Here is a 21,151-nt window from a genome sequence, read left to right as displayed (position 1 = left end):
ATATGCAGGAGAGGTTGCCTTTAAGGTTTAAATAGTTTTAAATAGACTTTTAAATAGCCCAAAATGCAAACACTGTAAGCAAAACAGATTTGCAACAAAACGGCTATATCATAGGAAATCACTGCAGACAAGATGTGAACATTCATGCAAAAGCTTTTGAGAGTCTTCGGCTGGCAGACCTGACACATAGGCCTACCAGTCTGACCAGCAGCAATGGAAAAGTGTAAAAATGTATAACATGTCTTCCCGAAAGGTATCAAATCATATTGGTGTCCATGCTCAATTTAGCCAAGAATCCAGAGCCACACGTTACAAAAGTTCAAGTAGGGGCGAGTAAAGATACCAGAGTCCAATTTTCACAAAAGAAAATACGATTAATTAGGAGGTCCTTGTATCACAAATGATGGTGCTTTAGCTGTGGTTGAAAAAGTATCATGTTTATGAATCATCATCAGTTTTTATGACATGGAAGAGGGTGACATTAAACATTACCTGGTGTCCGTTATTCCACGCATAAAGTGCTCTCTCTCTGGCGTTGTAGTCAAGCATGGAGATATGAAAGTACTGGTTGTGAAAAGGAATGTCAATGTATTCGTAACTTGAAGTCTTCGTAGAGTAAGCATAGTATACCTTTGCTCCCGACAGGTGAGAGTTAGTGATATAGAGTGTCCCACAGATCATGAATGATTCACCTGCATTCCTTTTGGAGTACTCAGTGTTCCAAGTCTTCAGCACGTGTAGGGTGTCAGGGTCGATCTGCGAGATGACGACATTTCCAGCATTTTGATTGGTCGCGTACACAACCCACATTCCCAGTTCGTCGGCCATGACATCGATGTCAGAGTATCCCCCCCATGTGTATGGGTACATGTTGTGGAAGCCGGCGAACTCCAAAGCTCTCTGGGCCAGCACGCTGCCTGTCTCGAAGCTGTACTTGACAATAATGTTGCTCTGGTACTTGTTGTAGTAAAGCGATCCATTGTAGACCATGTGATTGGTTCCCTCCCATTTAAATGGCAGGCTATAGGTTCGGGAAACCACCCCTGCTACAAAGTCGTCTATTGTCTTGTACTCACGCACAATCTTGCTGTTGGTGTAACTGTCCATGTACCAAACCTACATCAGAGAGGATGAAGAGAATAGGTAGTGAGAAACCTAATATAGCCTGAAGTCAATCATCAAATTCAACCTATTTTTTTCACTTCTCTACTATAGATTAGCTTTATTCAAAACCCACTCCATGATAGCAGTCAATCCCATCTTCAGCTCTAAAAATGCAACACAGATATTATACTGTACACACTGCACAGCCCTCAGAACCCCCTCCCCCCACACACACAAACACACACACAACCCGCGCTTTGATAACTCACCCTGTTGTTTCTGGTCGATGCTAGAGGATCAGTCATCCATGCCCCAAACCGGGTTCCAGATGTCTTTATTGTAACAGGTCCAGTGATTTTCATTAATTTCCCACACGCTGTTAATAAAGAAATGTAGCGATAAGATGTGCTTTGGTGGTTTTTGTCTCTAACTAGATTTCTCAAGCCAATTTCATGCCTGTGCCACCAGGGAGTGTGCCCTCCGTGCATACTAAGATAGCACTGGCAGCAAGCTGCTTTATTTAACTTGAAGCATAATGGTGCAGCTGCTGTTTATAGTTACAGACAACACAGCTTTCTCATGCCTGACCCATGTTTTTTCTTTAATAATGCACCTATGTGTACACAGACCTCACATATCGTATCGTGGTTACAAGCTACTTGTTTGAGATTTTTTTTTTAATGAAGAAATAAAACATAGTTGTGTATATAATGTTTTTCTTCAACTGTCTTCATTTTGAGGTTTATTTAGCCACTGTAAATAAAGTTATTATAATAATGAATAGCCTGACAGGTTCCCTTTAGAATAAGTGGATGCTGTGGTTGTAGATATCAAGTTCCCCGTTTAGCATGTTATGAGGCAATTAGAAATACTGTGTCAGCAATACATGTTACTTTCTGAAGCCTTCTTTAAAAGACCTAGGGGCATTTCATTGTTTGAACAGCTAAAAGCTGTCAGTAGACCAAACAATCCACAAGAACAAAAACTAATTGCTTATTTCTGTCACTGGAATGAGATCGAGGTGAAAACATATTGTCATTAAACATTTTTTTTTTAAAAAGGAAACACATTTTGTGTGTGGGATGTAAGGGCAACACAACAAAGAGAAGCATACCAGAAACTGAAAGTAAGCTTTCTTTAAGTAACCTGTTGTACAAAGCTGCAGTTAATGAAGCAGGCCACACTTGTTTGCAGTGTTATACTTAAAACACACAATAAAGTCAGGCTATAGAGTTTTCTTTTTTAACAGTATACAATGGAGCACAAAATTAACACTGACACTATTTCTACCACTTACTTAGTTTTCCCATACAGCTGCGGAGCCTGTTGTCCAGTCGCAGGACTCGCTGATAGAGCTCATCGTAGTCAAAGGCCCCTAGCTCCTCCTGGATGCCTGTCAGCACTGCTGAGAGGTTTCTGATCTCCTCCTTGAACTGGGAAATGAGTGCAGCATCCATCTTGTACTGCTCCAGTACAGGGATCAATGGCTTCAGCTCGTCCATCTTGTCCGTAAGCTCCTGCAGGATAGACAGTGACAGCAGCAGAAATGGGAAACACAGAGAGGTGTGCAATGTGGATAGGTGTGATGGTCAGGAACAAACAAAACTACAGTTTATTTGACACAGGAACACGTCTAAGCATACTGGGGAGACTGAACCAATGGTAACTGACATGTATCTCTTGTTGCTCCACCGCTAACATGTTGGCATATGCAGTCTGAAGTCAACTGACAGTGACAGTATTATTGATCATGAGAAAACAAACTGATACTACAGTATACAGTGTTTGCTGCAGCACCTAAAGGAACTACCATGAAGCAATGAACATAAATAATTCATGCATCCAACGCGTTTACCCATTTAGCGTTTGAGAAACCATGAATTAACATATGTCTACTCCTGTGTTTGTCTTTAATTTCCATATGATATTCAGATTTGTCAGTGGCCATTCTTCTTTTTTTAATTATAACTTTATTCCTGATTTCATGCCATGCTTATGGTTTTCCTACATGTTTACTTCTCTAACTCCTCCAGTGTCTTGCAACTTGCCACACTGGAGATATTCCTACTCCCATACCAGCTGTGCAGTAGGTTCAATCTACAGAAGGCAACTGTAGCCTCAGTTTCATGTACGCACAAAAGGCATGCTCACTGACAAAGTAGATTTAGAGGCTCCTCAGCTCCTCCTTGCTTTTTTCAACAACTTGCTCCAATTACACTTGAAAGCATGTCTACAGTGTAAAAGGCATTTGTGAAATGAATGCTGCATTGCATTTCAGGTAAAAAGAGAGAAAAAAACAAATAGAAAAGATCCATTGAACATTTGATTAAATCAGCCCTTGATTAAACGAGGCTGTAGAATACCTGGAAGTTTCTGGCTATGATAGATTTCCTGTCATCCTCAATCTGTCTGAACTTGGTCCTCAGGCCCTTCATCTGGTTTTCCATCTTCATGACATATTGGAAATCTCTCTGAGTTCGCAGGTTCAGCACCTCAATGGACTGAGACATGTTCTGCACCTAGAATAAAACAATGATAAATGATAGCATCTCACAGGGTTAGCATACAGAATTTGGACATTTAACAGTATAGTATAGTATAGTTAACTCAGTGAATTGAGGTCCCTTTGGTCCTTGTGCTTTCTTTTAACTGCAACTAATTGAAAGACACTTTGATAGGCTTCCCCTGAGGCTGTGTGTGCCTGAATGTGTGAGAGGCTATTTTTGAAAAAAACAAAACAACAAACGGGAGCATACCTGGGTTAAATGCATGTAATAAAACATTGTAGGACAAGTTCAGGACAAGTATTACACTCATCAAAAGAACAATAAAGCCTGTAGAGATCTGTTCATTCATAATTACGTTTACTTAAACAGTAGTGTGTGTGTGTGTGTGTGTGTGTGTGTGTGCGCGTGTGTGTGTCTGTGTGCATGCTGCACTTTTAACATGTGCTTACCTTCTCTAGTAGCTGGCGGAGCTGTCTGCTCTTGGCATCTCTGGAGCACAGGCTCTGTTCTGGTGCCACCACTGTGCAGATACAGCGCCCATCAGCATCCTGGGCTGAGCTGTACACCTGCCAGCCCTCCTTCGGGCCAATAGTCTGAAAGCACAATCAAATACATATACGCACTAAGGTTAGACCGATAGTTAAGATTAATTATTGCACAATAATTTAGTTTATGTGACAATGGTTCTATTTGGAAAGGAGTTAACCTCAAGTCATTCCAAGCAGAGAGACGAGATGCTGCTACCTATGCATCCACTTTGAAAAAACCTAGACAGTGATCAAACAATGATCATTCATTCATTCATTCATTCATCTTCAACCGCTTATCCCGGGGTCGGGGTCGCGGGGGGCTGGAGCCCAAACAATGATCATGAAAAATTTAAATTTTAAGAATATAATAACGGTAACATGTTTATAAACTGGATAGCTGATAGGTTTAGTGTGTACAATTTAATGGATTCTAAGCATAGACAAAGGTGTACCCCATGTTTCAATACTGGGTCCTCTTTGTTTTGTTTTAATGATCTACACAAGGCATAAACCTGGAGGGGATCGTACATTCAGTTGTGTGTGTGTGTGTGTGTGTGTGCATGTACCCTGTGCGTCTTTAGCCTGCTAATCTTGCAAACTACTGGACCCATCAGCCTTTTTGTACAATTTTTGTTAATGCTTAATATGGATGTTAGCTGTGTACATATCTTATGTTATCAAAAGACAATATGAATCAATTATGCACATATAACTTTTCATCCATCCACATGACGTTCCCACACTTTCAAGAGAATCTTTGGTATCACCTTGACTGCAATACAGCCTGTGCACCCCACCTTAGCATGTGGAGAAATCTAAGCTAGTTACTTACTTACCCTGCATGTTTATTCAGGATGTTTTAATTGAAAGGTTCTATTGATAATGTTATTATCTAAAAATAATGCACAACACCTTCTCCAAAGTGCAGTTAAAAATAAGTGTTGTAGAACTTTGAAAACTAAAGACATGAACTTTGGGTAACTTCAAAATCCTTTTTCTTAATTATTCGTAGGACCTGTGGCCTCGCACTCTACAGCAATAGATTTAGCTGACGCTTCAATCAAGCAAAAAGAGACAAACGAGTCTGTAGATGCTTTTGAATTCATATTAATATTTATGTACTTTGCAACCAAGAACTCTTGTCATCCACTATAAGCCAAGTGACATCTGAAGAAATGAGGTACATTTGGAAGGAAGGGTGTGTGTGTGTGTGTGTGTGTGTGTGTGTGTGGGGGGGGGTTATGAACAAACAGAAGAAGGAAAAACTGTCACTGGAAAAAAAAACAATGAAGATGGGACAATGCTGACAAAGGACAAGAGAGAGGACTTGACTGTCAATTAGGGGAAAGAGATAGAGGTAGGACCGTGGGTATGCAGGCAGGCAAATATCACTACAGAGAAGTACCACAGCAAGCATTAGATGATGAGATGAGGTGTGGAATAAACAGGTACGGCACCAACGCACTGGGGAGAAAATCAAGGAAATCAGACGAGGAAGTTCAAAAGCAGGCAGATAGATGATCCTTACCTACTGATTAAAGATCACTTAATAGATAATAGCACGGACATAAAGCTTGGTTCTACAGTATCCAAGCACTGACTAATACCACTTGTATCATACATGAGGAACAACATGTTTTACCTCGCGCAGTTAAACAACATTGTATTTTACTCATGAAACAGTTGTTGATGAGACAAAGGAGCATTTTTCAATGTTTTCTATCTTTCACTGCGTTAGAAGATCAGATGCCAAGGCTGCAATGTTTTTACAGAGCTGCGTGCCAAAGTCTAGTCATTTATCATCCTCACAAAGCAGCATCCAGCAGCTCAAAGCTCCCCCCAGCCGCCCAGCAGAGTTTTGCTCTCTGCGCATCACACATCACACACACACATGCACGAGTGGTTACATACAGCATGTACCGCACGCACACGACACATTCATGTTTCGTCTGCAGTTCTCATCCCTCATCTCCCAGTCTTCCTTGGCCAGGTTTTGACTAATGGCCATTTGAAGGCTGATATGCAGTTATCATCAATACTTGTGGAGCGAAGTTGCCAACAGACAATATTGCGTGCCAGTATTCAATATGTTTACTGTCAGATCCCGAAACAATGGCAAAATGTATCATGCCTTCATGTTTTATAAAAAAATGGAATAATGTGGTGCTGAGGCCACTAAGATGGATACCCCAGACGAGATTTATTATTTCAATCAAGAGTTTGTTTACATTGAACTATTCATTTCATTTTATGGTGGTTTTAGTAGTTTCTTCTTGAAAACAATTCACAGAATAAGGTGTTTGAATGCAGCACACATATTATGCTACTAAATAAAAAAGACAGATTCTATGTGCCATTTCTTGTATAGCCTCTGAAATTGGTTTCTACACCTGATTTACTTTGACCTCTTTCCGTCTCCTAGAAAATAACTAGTTTCTGTGTGTTTATTATATTTTTTCAACATTTTTATGTACATTATTACATTTATTTACATTAAATATCTTTATGACAAGAACATACATAGCTCAGTTTTAAAAATTAACTTAAAAGCTCCCTTTAAATGTGTCTGCTCTCTCACTTCGTGATTCATATTTTTGGACTTCTCGTTCTTTTAGACACAAATAACTCTCTTCAGAATGACATTATATTATGCGCTCTATATTCTTGAACATATAACACTTTAATAGAAACCATATAACAGGTTCAGGTTTGTCACTTTATTAGAAACCATCATTTTGTACAATTCTTAACAACATCCATCCCACAGCCAACGGGCTTTTCTGATATTGGAAAAGCAGGCATCTATTATTCAATGATCTAAGATAACTTACTGACTCAAGGATTATAAGAAAGTCCTATAGTCACTAATAATGGATGATCATAACTGTATTACTTTTATCACTGCACAAGGTCAGTCTCACGTCTAGTTCATATTAATATTGAACCTTTATGAGGCGACCTGATTGAACTGCGAATAAGCACTCAAACTTTTCATGCTTCAATGAAGCATAGACAGACATTTCCAGTACTGTTTATTATGACTGGCTCTGTCATGTGGCCGACAAGGAGTAACCAGATGACAGGAAAGGAAGTAACAGGATCTGACAGGAAATGCTCGATTAAATGCATTATTATCTTGTGGCAAGGCAGAGATTTATTGTTTTGTGTTATGAAGCTGTTGCCTTTATTGCAGAACTAGTTTACTGTAAGTGCTTTATTTAGCCTAATATTGCTAAAAGGCTTTTGTTAGGGGCTATTTAAAACTTATATATGAAGTATTAGTAGCATTTATTGGTCAGTGTACTCCTGTAAACTAGCTGTGCTGTGGCTGGTTGTAGTCACATTGGAAGAAAGCTTTTATAGATAGTTGTTAGCAGTGTGGCTCTGTCAGTCTGTCAGTTGTTTTACCACTTTGTACAGACATTCACGGCCCCCAGATGATGAATCCCAATGACTTTGGTGCTCCCCTGACTTTTCCTATACTGCCACCATACCTCTTTGTATGGAAAGAATTAGCCTACACTATAAATCCTGTGGTAAATGGAATCCTGTGGTGAATGGCATTGCCTTTATGGTACAGATGGTAGCAAATAAAGTTAAAATAAATAAATAAGTATTTTCAGTATTTCGAGGGCGGCACAGTGGTGTGGTGGTTAGCACTGTCGCCTCACAGCAAGAGGGTTTCTGGTCCGAATCCTGACTGGGGCCCTTCTGTGTGGAGTCCGTCCAGGGTGAACCCCGCCTCACGCCCGATGTCAGCTGGGATCGGATCCGGCCCTGCGAGACCCCAATAGGGACAAGCGGTTGAAGAAGGATGGAGGATGGATTATTTTGATTTGGGAAACCGATCACAGCTGGCATGCTGTACGAAGGTGGACTAACCTGAAACATGCAAAGTGTGTGTGGCTACAAAGTGTAAACAATCATTTTAATGAATTCCTCCATGTGGCAGATATGATTCACGTTCTTCACAGCAGAGAGGTATCCAGGCAATTACGCACCTAAAGTAATCCCTTTTCTGATTGTTATTCTGTCATTAACATGTATTTTACTTTTTTTACTTCACACTTAACGTTATCTTTGTCCTCATCAACCTTTTTGTGTGATTGAGAGAAAGACGTAGGGGGTTGATGAGGGAGGGAAAGTGAATGGATGGGTTAATATGGGTAATATGGGAAATTGAGTTAGTGAATGGTGTCAGGGAGAGTTAGCCACTGTCATCAGAACCAAATCACTTCAATTGCCCTCACCCGTGACCGTGAGCAAATGGCAATTTCCAATTAAACCCTGTTTGTCCTCTTGTCCTTTTGCCTTGCATTCTTTTTCTATCAACGTTGTAACCCGCTTTACATGGCTTTGAAGGTTTCATTCTGAGGATAGTTGAAATAACTCACTCTATATACCTTTAGAATATTTTCTACACCAGTAACATTTCTGTAAAATCACTGGATGGAGGATTTGATAGATGTTTTGCTGCTCTTTGCACCACAGCATGAAAAACTAGTTTGCTCTTAGTCTTTGTTTTTTTTTTATTGCTTTTGTCATGCTGAATGACTGAAACTTATGAGCACATCTCTGGTAAACACAATATTTAAAATTATGCTTTTGTGGAGCAATTCGGTTTTTTACAGATCTGGTATTTTTATCAACTAATCGATTTATCAATACAATCGTATTTGAGTGTTTGTCAACTATCAAATTCTTTAACCGAGGACAGTCCTAGATTTCAGCATTGCAATGATCCTGTTCGGTACTAATTGGATCTGTTTTTAGCCACTGCAGGGATTCACAGTGAGTCCAGTCATATACTGCAGATGACTGTCTGCACCGTAAACGAATCTCCCGCCTGCCGAGTATAGCATTGGTTTCTTGATCTAATTTCTTTTGCAGGTCTCATGATGGCTGATTCCATTTGCTGTATGAGTCAGGCAAAGGGAAGAACTCCCCAGAGAGACACCAGGTGAGAAGCTGTCGCTAAAAAAAATTAAGAGATTGTCTGTGGCAGTGGCAGAAATCATTCTGTTATAAAGAAAGTCTAAATAAATAGGATGCGAGGTATCCAACTTCCTCAACAACATCAGCTGGAGCTGCAAAGAGGCAACAAATGGACACCAAAAAAAGCATATTAAGTAGCCACAATCATTGTTTTGTCTCTGGAGTGTAACATATGGAAATGGGAGCTACTTGTCAGTTCCTCAAGTGGCACCTTCCTCCCTACAGTTGTCAGACATAAGAGGAGGATGTAGGTATAAGGTGGTAGACTTTAAATATCTCTGATAAGTCACACGTTTTGACAGCATAGACTGTATAAAATATGGGACCCATAGGTTTCTGAAGAGCTAAAGTGAGTTGGTCTGGCTGTCGCCATCTTGGCAGCGCCAGACTCCGCCCGTTCCCGGCTAATCCAAAAATAGGCGAAGAGGTGGAGCGCGGAGAGAGCTGAGGCTGTGGAGCTGATGAAAATGAAGTCTACACTTTATGCTCGCCACCTGTGACAGCTCCCACGTGTCACTCAAAGCAGCCTACCCTTATTTATGCATGACATTAAGCCTTAATATAATTTAAGGAGGTCATTTTACCAGGCTGTTAACAGGTCCATTTCTGCTGTAAAGTAAGCAAGCCTCAAGTGGGCATTCTGGGAACTGCAGTTTGTGGCACTTAGTTGGGGTCATTGTTTTTCAGCCCTGGAGGTTGCTGCTTGCTTTACAGCTTCACTCTTTATCACTACTGGATATCTGTGTAGGTGCAATCAGCATTCCACAGATGATTGTTCATTTCTGCATTAATGTGAACTCTGTTTGATACAGACGCCTTGTCTGCCTGGCAAAAAAGGGCAAGGCCCAAAGCAGTTTCTGACCTTCTGGCTGATCACATCACCATGTGTATAAAACTGGAGAACAGCCATTTTCTCTCTTCTTCTTCTGGTCTCTTCATCTGGACCTCCACTCTTCTTCAGCCTCTCTTACTGGAACACCATCCTGGACGGTCCACTTGCCTTCCTGAATCCCTGAGCCCTGGTGGGGCCTGCCTGGAGCACAACTGCCTGGAGTAGACAGTAGATTGGCAGTGACACGAGCACCTGCATTTCCCCCTGCATCTGCTGGTCAGACGGACCGCCTGAGCAGAACAAAGAGCGATCAGATCCCTCTTTTGTCTCAGAGCAACACAACCAGCACAAGGACCGACTTATCTTCAACCAGACACTGGCATGAAAGCAACGCAATTAATCTTTCCCATCTCATGGACTGGTAACTTGACCGCGACTGGGTTTTAGCATGTTATGAGACTTTATCTGTTATGATGTTTAATGATGATTATGATGTGATAGAGGTGATTCAGTTAAGTTGAGGATGTTGTTTAGCTTTAGTTAGTTTATTGTGTGTTTTGTTTGATGCATTTATTCAATTCTTAATAAATGTTTGTGTTACAATATGTCTGTTTATTTAATATTACACAAGGCTGAATTAGCCAGCCTCTTCTAAGAAAAGAACTTAAAATACTTAAACTGAGTAAACCATTACATTAATTGGTGTTTAACACTAAATCAATAGTTCATTATATTTAATGAGACTTTTATATTAGTTATTCACTTCATAAATTCAAGGTGGTGCCCTGAGGAACTCTGGTTTTACTAGAGACTAGAGATTTTATTGAGAATACTTAATCTCATAATCTGAACGTGAGTCAAGGCCCTATAATTGTTCACACTGTATGTGTGTGTCATCATGGAAAAATATGGTCCTGTAGACACCTACTGTAGCGGAAATTACCCCAGAGACAGTTTTGAGAATATTGCCAGGTGTTAATACAGTATGTCTGTCTGTGGACAGATTTTGTTGCTACAATAGCATCTCAACTGTGCATGATACAGTCACGAAACTTTATAGGTCAATCAAAATGAAGGCTGACTGGGGGTGATGCGCCCAGGTGTGATGGGACCACACCTGATGGGTGTGGTCCCAGCAAGGGCCCAGGAAGTAGGGGGGTAGTAGGGAAGGTGCCACTGCCCCACCATTTTACAATTTGGCCTTGTGGCTGGTGTGATCCTATTGCAATCTGGTCTCTAGTTTTACACTAGGATAAGCAGGCAAAAATTATCATTGTGTGATATTAGAACTTAAAAAAAAAGAAAAGCGAAACAAATCCAGGTGTCGGTGATGCCAATAAAGCTAGATCTCATATCACAGTAACTCTGCCGTCCCTCCTGCCACAAGACAGAGGCCTAAACAGATGCTATCTATCCAGTCATCTATCAACCTGTCCAAACAAAAAGCCACCAGGGTATTGGAGGCAAGTGGAGTGGAATGTGCATGTCCGTACTGTAACTGATGATCATACTGCTTAAATGAGTTAACATTTAAGCTCTAATGGCAGGGGAAGATGAACCTGCATGTGCAGCCAGCGCTGTAACCAGACTGATGCAGACATGCGAGACAGCTATGACAAATGGTAACACCCCTTTACACAGCAGCAACAGCAATCCTGGCAGCTATAATCCTGAGACCAAAAAGGTTCCAGTAACATACTGACAAAGAGATGATGCATACTATGGAGCGGAGGAGGGTGGAGAAAAAGACAGCTAAGGAAAAAGGCCATCTTTTCTCTCAGATGTGACTGTGATGAAAGGCTTTCGGGGAGATTAATTTCCTTGAGGTGTGCCACTTTCTTGGCTATTTTGACCCCAGCAAAGAGAAGATTGAATAGATAATTCTGCAGGAGCTCGGCACATTCTTCCATTCTAGACAGTCTGTGAAAGAGCTACAGCATTATCTTGTTCTCACCCTCGTGCTTCTTCTCTAGGGTGTGCTTCAGCGTGTCTTCTGGCTGAACAAGGCGGCATGTCAGTTATAAGCACCACGGAGGATGATAATGAAACAGACATCAAACTTCATCGGTGGAGTAAAGCCAGTGGACATCTCCAGGCCACACTGAATGGCACATGCACACACAAGCAGAATACTAAGCAGCTGTGACAATGCTCTAACGTAAAGTTATTTCTCGGTATGCTGAAATAAAGTCAGGCTGAGGATGTCTCAAATTACGATTCTGTAGCCAAAATTAAAACATAGGATTGGAAAGATAAGACTGCTGTACTTGATAAAATTTTAAGCACCCTCATCTCAAGCATTGCTCTTTTGGGATACCCAAGAAGGCCCTGTAATTGGATTTTTTACTTATTATGTGGGTGATTCTAGTGGAGCAGTCTGTCAGGATAAGAACCCGTCTTTAATTGAAGCCAATATCAAATCTGTGTCATCAACATGCACATTTCTTGGCAGCTTCTCGGGGTAAGTGTTTGTAAAGTAAGAGTATGCTCATTAGTATTGCAGGAGGAACTCTCAGTTTTTGAATCTTGGATGAGGACATTTCTGCCACGTTAATGCCACAGAATATGCAGACTTTTTAAAACATTTTCAGCAAAGTTCGTCACCTGATTATCCCTTGCTCTTAAGCAACCTTTGAATTTTCTCCTGCTAATTATGCTCCGCAGTAATGTCAGTGTGTTGCGATGTTGAAGCTGCTGCAAAAGACCCTCCACTTCAGGCTCCCTTCTGATGTAGAAGCAGAAGAGTGTGCTGAAAATAAAATTATGGATATTTAAGGATGTACACGTTCAAACTGGTTTGGTATCAACAGGGCAGGAGGCAATAATTGCAATTATAGGAGATCTACTACGAGTCTTCACATCTTAGATAGCATTGCATTAGTATGTTCAGTGCATTCAAGGAGGTTCTTTGAAGTTAAGTAGCAATTTCTTTGCTATAACAACTTTCCTTAAACTTACTTCCTATACTTGCACTTTAGTTAGTGATTTTGCTTATTAAAATGCCTTTCAGCAACTTCAAGAGAATGTGCCTAAACTTCCGAATGCCTCAAATGAAAGCAGGATATATGGACGCATACTGTAAATTGTAGCTGTATAATTACAGCGGTATGTATGATATCTTACCATCTGCAAGGTTATGCACAATTTCTTGTCTGTTCACCTACAAATGTCCAGCAACACAAGCTATTACTGCGCCTGCACAATCCTCCGCCGTGGAGAAACTACTTGGTTTGGTTCAAGAAAGGATGGTGGTTTGGGTTAAAATAAGTACATTTGCAGCCATGCAGTGTCTCTTGCCAGGTGTTGTGACCCCTCTGAGCCATTTGATTCTGCAGTGAAATGCAGCCAAGCTAAGCAGCCAGCAATACCTTCAGCCAATCAGTAAACATAATAATTTTATTCCTGCATTAAACGCATGAACACTCCTCCAGGCCACAGAACAGAATATAGTATTTAATGTCACTTCACTGGTGCTTGGTGTATTTTTGATATTAGGCAACAAAACTTCTTGAGTTCAGGAAAAGATCATGGATTGGGTTTAAATGACTAGATCTATTATACTACTTGTACGTATGTGACCTAAGTTAAATTTATTAGATGATTAACAAAAGTAAATCTGCATTGACTTTTGCGTTCACACGGGACACGGACGCGAACAGCTAACCTGATGTGCCGGGTTGTTTGTAACACAGAGTTATTTGAGAAACTCTAATTGGAAACTGTTTGACAAAGGGCAGAGTTTTTAAAAATATACCTGGCAGATGACTGAAAAATCTGTTCATCAAACTCTCACCAAAGTCAAACAGGAGAAGAGAGAAATTAAATAAAAACTCTCCAGTTCTGATAAAACTGCTATTGCAGTTTAGTAAAGCTAAAGTCTTTAGAGGCCTCCACTGGTGTTTTGTCGTCTCACCACATCCATCGTCCTCATCATCTCCCTGCTACATCCTCAACTGCCAATAGCTCCTCACAGGATGCTGATTGGACGTGTCACCTTTGCTTGGATGATAAACGCATTACTTGTGTGACCAGATGGATTTGTGTGATAATTTATCCCACGATTCTCACATGACCGATCAATGTCTTGCAAGTCCAGTGTTTGTTGACCCATCCATCCACACCGACCTCCCCCCTGCACAGACTCATGATTAGATGCTTTAATTTTGAATGAAATAGTGCATTACTTTTCAAAGGTATAAGTACGGACGGTGAGACCAGCCTGTAAATTCACAGCAGTTACTGTAGCTGGCTAAGTAATTTGTTGATTGTTGAGTGCTGAATATGTGTGCAAAGATTTTGAAGAACAGACACCAAAATGCGACGTTTACAATTATTATTTTAGACCGATTTTGACCTCAACTGTACAGAGGCTGCACTGGAAATCCAAACTGTTCATTCACTAAACCCCTCCCCCAAAAAGTGATTGTCTAATCATAGCTTAGCAACCGTAACTAAGCACAGCAGGTCTGTCAAGCTTTGGATTTTTGGGGCTGTAGCAAGTGATACTTGACATTTTAAGAGTGTTGAGTATGGTGTCTTTTTTTAGCCTTTTGAAAACCAACGAAGAGTGAAGGTGTAAGAAATGGATACAATGATGTGTTTTTCTGCTCTAACAAAGCATTTGTAAGAATGTCTGTTTTATTATCTTAACAGTATGTTGATGGATCGAGGCGCTGCTGGAAATGGACGACTTGAGTGTTATCATATGATATAATTTTCACATGTCTGCATTATTGCCTTTCAACATAAATCCAACTTTTAATTTAGGTGCACTCACTCAGTGGTGGAGCGCACTCTCCATATACCGAAAGAAAAGCTGCTCAATGGGGGTCAATGGCTGCAAGAAAAGTCCTGTTGTCTCTTAATGGGAAAAATAACCTACAACCTTAAAGGCAAAAGGTTTTTTAAAAAAAGAAAAAGTGTGGAGACAGTATATGATATTGAAAAGGGTGATTTTAATGATATGCACACAGGATGGGTGGATGGAAAGTAAGATGTTGAGTGAAATAATGTTAAGTTAATAAAAAAGGAACTTGAATGTGATATTGCAGCACAGGGAAACACATTTGAACTTTTTAGTGCTGTTTTGTTCCTGTTGCGTTTTTGCTTTTTCTTGTTTGTTTGTTCACCTGTTTTTTGCTTTGTTTGTAATTTATGCTCATGTATGTATATTTATGTGTATATGTGTTTATATGTACGTGTGTATACATATATATTTATATCTACATTTATGTACAAAGCACTGGTTCTGAACTCAAACCGCTCATGTTTGACATCCTATAACTCTACTTTGAGTATTGTCATCCCTACGTGAAAAACAATAAACACGTTGTTTTAAAAAAAAGAAAAAAGAAAGGCAAGTGACAAGCTCTTATACACACCTGCAAAGTGTTCAAAATAACCACAGCCTGCTGTGCTCTGCATAATATTACAATGCACCATGGTGTGCGCCCACCCCACCCTCTGCCACCTGAAGACATGGTGATGGTTTTCCGTGGACCTGACCACAGACTCACCACTCATAAGCAGATCACTTTTGTTACTCTATAGTATAAAAATGTAATAGCAATTATTTGATAAAGTGAATTTATTTCCTGTTTTTTAAACAACGATTCATTAATTTGTTGAAAGAGAGGTTATTTGCTGACACTATTATTTTCTTCTTTTTGCTGCCGGTAGGCTATTTTTTATTCTTATCAGGCATTTGTATTCTGTTTCATTATTGCCTTTTTTTGTCTGGGTTTAATGTTACCTAACCACATACGATTTTCTTAGTTTCCTCTTTTGTTTGTTTTGTGCAAGAACAAATATAAGAGAAAAGAAAGAAAACATTCACGAGGCCCATTCTGATCTTACATTGTTCAGTACCATGCTTATAATAAAAGGACTAACTAGCTATACACTGCAATACATAAACAACGCTGTTTTTAAGTCCATTATATTCTATATGGATCATCAACTAAGGAACCTTTTTCCAGGAACCTTTTAGTATCAGTCCTTTAGCACACTGTTGTGCATGTTCTGTTCAAGGCTTCTGACTGTTAAAGGAAGTTATTCCTTCCTGCCGTCACATTAGTGTTTGCTCATGGGGGAATTGTTGGGTCTCTGTAAATAATAGAATATGGTCTAGACCTACTCTACATGAAAGCTGTCCTGATTTAATTGGACACTATAAAAAGACATTTAATTAAACTGAATGTAGCCATCAAATGCATTATAGACCCTTTTAAAAAAAAAATAAAATGTCAGAATTAGAATGTCAGCTGGAAATATTAAAGAGTGTGAATTTAACTTTCTAACGTTTGCTCCATTACTAGCTAAAGGTGGTCATGCCAACCCGAGTTGTCCTTTCTGCTAGGCAAATTGAGAATTGATGTAACAATTGTTTTAAGAAATGATATTTATTAAATTTGAGTGGTCAATCTTCCACCTTTCGTGTACCAGTGTAAACTGCTTATGTATTGTGTGAGAATGGAAAGCTTAGCAAATGTGACTAAAGAGGATGGGGTTTTTAGTGAACTGGCACTTAAAAAACACCAAAACACAAAAAAGACACGGTGCCAAATACGATTGGGCGTTATGACTGGTAAAGCTCAAACTAAACTCTGCTCCGTCTAGATCTGCCTCTCTGTTTAAAGATACTTAGTAAGTAATATTACATTTTATCTCAGCTTGTAAGAAATTAACAAGCATAGCCCATAATCACTTCTCTGGTTGATTGAGTACAGTATAAATTTATTGAGACCACAAATGTCTTTCAGTCCTCTCAAGTCCAGACTTTCAGCACTCATCCAGTGATATGCAAGGCTGTAATTATAGCAATCATAAGGGCAACAGAGGGATAGGGTCGTAACTATGCTGCCGGTAGTTTCAACATCGTGTCTCAACTCCTGTAATTATGGCTTAGACTATTATTACTGAGACGCATTCACCCAGAGGTGTGAGAAAGAGCTCAAAACACGGGAAAGTCACTCTCAAGCCTCATAATCACCACATATAAAAAGAGAGCAATTTAAATATTTTATAATTATACATTAATGACATTTATGTGTCTCTTTTTGTAATAGAAGCCAGTAAAGGGTGAAACGGCACAAGGCAAGAACAGGTTACGCCGAGCTAACTGCTGCTTATCTGTCATCGATGAACAAACAAACATAATCCCAATAGAATTGTTAACAAAATGTGCCTGCCCCTAAAAACCTGTCAACTGACACAGCCTAAAAGCACGCTTACAAAGAAAGTGACAGAGAACTCCTTACAACCTCACACAGACTCAAACCCCCTACCATCTCTACAAGTCCGAGCAGAAAGCACCATATATTTACCCTGCTGTTGGTATAAACGATTCACATCCATCATCAGTGGACTTTCTTTATTCCAGGCAGCTCTGAAACCCCCCCCCCCCCCCCCCCCCGCCTCAAACATGAAACATGCAGGATCCCAACTAATGACTTTGCTGGCTTGTGGCTAGCTGTTCGCTTTGTTTGTGTTGATAAATATATATTTAATGAGTGTCAACTTTTATTTGGCCCCCTGGGGAAACGGTGATATGAAATATGACATGCCTGTGTGTATGTGTAGGTGTGTGCCCACAGCATCTCTCATCTTTTAATATGGCATATCTGTGGCGGACAAATTCTCCTTCCGAGCCTGAATGTATCATCCATGTAATGCAAGCTGAAAAATGATTTGAAACCAGCAGAAACAGCCTCAGCTCCTGGCAGAAGACAGCTTCAGCTCAATATACAATAACTTCAAAGAACGCCTCAAAGATTCATATGATTAATCATCAACAGGATGAATGAGAGATCAACAAGAGGACTCTGCAAGATTCCCCCAACCTTTGCAGCTGGGATCACATTTCAGATCATAATCATTGATCACACATGATCAAAACCTGAAACCCTTCACCAAAAGCTGAGGCTGTGAAAACTCACATTGCTTCACAATTGGAGCAAACTTTGTGTGTGAGTGTGACTGAATGTGGGTGTATGTATGTTTGCCTGCCACCTACTGACACCTGTACTGTACTCTACTACCACAAAGGTCATATGCCTACACAAAGCTCTGTCCCACTGGTGTTGTAACTAGAGAGAGACTGCTCCTAAACATTCACATTATTCACACTTACTCTAGTTTTGTTCAGTGCACCAAAGTGCAAACATATTAAGAATAATTAAGGATTGCTTGGCACCTGTTTGCTGTTATTAACCAGATTGCTTTATTTTTATTCAAGGGAACAACATGGCACTATTAAGCACAAAAGCCATGTCCTGCCATTTAGACAGGATGCAACATTTGCTTGTTTTTACCTTTAGGACCGGAAGAGATGCGCACGTGCTTCTGTCTTTAAGACCGGATATGACGTCTGCGTGTTTTTACATTTAGGACCGGAAGAGATATGCATGCGCTTCTGTCTTTCAGACCTGATATGACGTCTGCGTGTTTATATCTTTAGGACCGGAAGAGATATGCACGCGCTTCTGTCTTTAAGACCAGATATGACGTCTGCGTGTTTATACCTTTAGGACCGAAAGAGATGTGCACCCGCTTCTGTCTTTAAGACCAGATATGACATCTGCGTGTTTATACCTTTAGGACCGGAAGAGATATGCACGCGCTTCTGTCTTTAAGACCGGATATGACGTCTGCGTGTTTATACCTTTAGGACCGGAAGAGATGTGCACGCGCTTCTGTCTTTAAGACCGGATATGACGTCTGCGTGTTTATACCTTTAGGACCGGAAGAGATGTGCACGCGCTTCTGTCTTTAAGACCAGATATGACGTCTGCGTGTTTTGGATGATCTCGTCGTTTTTAAGACAGGAGGCCGATGAAATGCATGGTGATTTGATGAATTACAGTCGAAGAAGGGGGGAAAAAACAAAACAAAATAAAAAAAGAGAATAAAGATGAACAGTGACAGACAATGACGAACGACCAGAGCGAGGGGCAGACTACAGCATTATGGGCAATGAATTCGACCATGAACCAGAATATAATGTTGACAATGTTGACATTCTGTGTAGTTTTGCAGGAGACCCTCAGGTTTTGGGAGGTTGTTTTGAAACAACACTTTAGAGGGTGTTTTCCAGGCGGACTTCAGTTTTAATGGGTTTGTAAAAAAAAAAGAAAAAAGTAAAAGATTAGATTTATGTCTTTCTTATATAAAGCAGGTTGAGGCAAACTATCTAATCCAAAGGTAAATGCAAGGAGCACATATACAGCAGCTGTGACTGTTTTTTTTTTCAGGAGGGGGGCTTAAAGAGACAGACGCTAAATCAGAGTGTTTCAGACGGACGGTGAATACAGGTATATTCAGAAAAACTGCGTCATTTTATCTTTACAAAATACATCCAGTTGCAAATGTCATGTCATGGCCGCTAACTGTAGCTGAATTTCAAATGTAGCTACACTCTTCTGGGGACACTGTGATGTAAAAGGATCAACGTCTGTTTGAGACTGGCATTACCAAGTCATAAAATAAAGTTAGAATGAAAGACATATTGACAAAATAAAAATGAAATATAACTCACATAAGATCAATGAGATTTAACCTAAAATCAAAATCTCCAAATTGATGTTTAACCATAAGCTGTGACGACTAAGGGAAGATATGTCTGGTGAATTTAAAGTGGGCAATTGAACTCTGGCACCGGTCCGACGTCAGAATCCTGGAGTCTATTAAGTCTCTCTTTCTCCTTCAATCGATATGTCCTCCAGGTGCAGAATATAATGCGTAATCATAAAACATAAATTCCGGTCATCATTTTGAGCCGTTAGCAGTCACTGTGTAATTACCCGGCTGGCACAGTCCATAAGGGAAAACTAAACTAGGCAAATATTTCAATTTCTCACAAAGCCTCCTTGGGGATCTGTTGTGTATACTGCAGAGGTAATACCTGCCAAAATCATGCCATACCATGATAAAGGGGAAAGGGGGACATAGCATTAGGCCTTGCTTTAGCCTGTTAATACAGAGTAGACCTGGGTTGTAATAGGTTATTTTAAAGTTGCTAAACAAAACCTGTGGGGAAAAAACAAAAGGCAGCATTACAAACTAATCTTAAATGTCAAGAGGTGGAGGCTGCCGTCCCTTACTTTAAAGAACAAAGCCTTGTGAACCCGGCCTGACAGTCTGTGAGTGACAGCTTAATAATTTCCAGCTTAGTGTAATACCATAAAAGGTTTGCCTTTCCAGATCATCTTTAAATACTGAAGCAGAAAGGCCTTTGGGGCCGTGCTAGCAATCTGCATGCAGCTCTTGCTCCGGCAATATCTCATATTCCTCAATGGCAGTGGTGTATTCATTGATTTAATCAAAAACAGATGAAAGATAGAAACTGAACTGAATGATAATCATCACAGGTAACCAGGGGTAGCACTGCAGAAGCATATTTCTAAAGACAATGGCACAGAGTGGATATCTAGAGTGCTCTGCTAACACAGTAATGGAAATCCATAGACCAGGAATGCATAGGGCTGTCATGACTACTTCCATTGCTGGTGAATGTATCAATTACCTTTTCACTAGATTATTTAAACTATACAGTGTTAGAAATATCAAAACTAAAAGGCATCATATTTCTTTTCTGTACAGCCACCAGTCAAAAAACGGATTAACTGCCTAACTGTTTCAGGACTAGGAGAGGGTAAAGGATCTCAACCTGGCAGGATCTGCCATACTCTCGTTAGCATGATTGCACTCTGCTCAAACAGGTTCAGACATCTGCATATGAAATGATGAATAACATTTTCTCCTCGTCGGTGGGTCGCTGCATAGCCAGAGAGCTTGTGTAGTGAAGTTTCAGCACCAAAGGGTGGACAGCTCCACACCCTCTCCACCAGAAGAGTAGCAGCAAATTGATTTCTCCATTAACCATAAGGGACTCCTATTTCCCTTAGTACAAAATTACATATCACTGCCCATGCGACTCCATTTCCCTCAATTTGCTTAGGTGTTAAGCACAAAGATAAACCACATATCATATTAAGATAGAAGAGAGACGGTCCTTGGTGGGGGATGAAGATGTGATGTCCCTGCTGAACTATTAGTTCACAAATGATAAGGCACAAATGGAAGTATCTCTAGGTCTTAAAAATAACCTTAACCTATCCTGGAATGACTCACGCAATGTACTTGCTCTTACAATTTCATCATAACCCATGTTTCTTTATCTCAAA

The 21,151-nt window shown here is 40.2% G+C and overlaps 1 protein-coding gene across 1 annotated transcript in view; it reads right to left on the bottom strand.

The window, feature by feature from the left end:
* Positions 1 to 438: 438 nt before the first annotated feature.
* Positions 439 to 21,151, bottom strand: part of olfm3a (olfactomedin 3a) — a gene marked incomplete at both ends in the record, with an annotated part of 21,571 nt that continues 858 nt past the window's right edge. The window contains 5 exons of the mRNA XM_083935679.1: positions 439 to 1,116; positions 1,374 to 1,480; positions 2,402 to 2,621; positions 3,468 to 3,623; positions 4,061 to 4,204. Coding sequence (XP_083791805.1) covers positions 439 to 1,116; positions 1,374 to 1,480; positions 2,402 to 2,621; positions 3,468 to 3,623; positions 4,061 to 4,204 — 1,305 coding nt within the window. The remainder of the gene's footprint in view (positions 1,117 to 1,373; positions 1,481 to 2,401; positions 2,622 to 3,467; positions 3,624 to 4,060; positions 4,205 to 21,151) is intronic.

The sequence above is a fragment of the Echiichthys vipera genome, assembly GCF_963691815.1.
Source record: "Echiichthys vipera genome assembly, chromosome: 21".
NCBI classification, from domain to species: domain Eukaryota; kingdom Metazoa; phylum Chordata; class Actinopteri; order Perciformes; family Trachinidae; genus Echiichthys; species Echiichthys vipera.
This window is presented reverse-complemented; position numbering and strand designations above follow the sequence as displayed.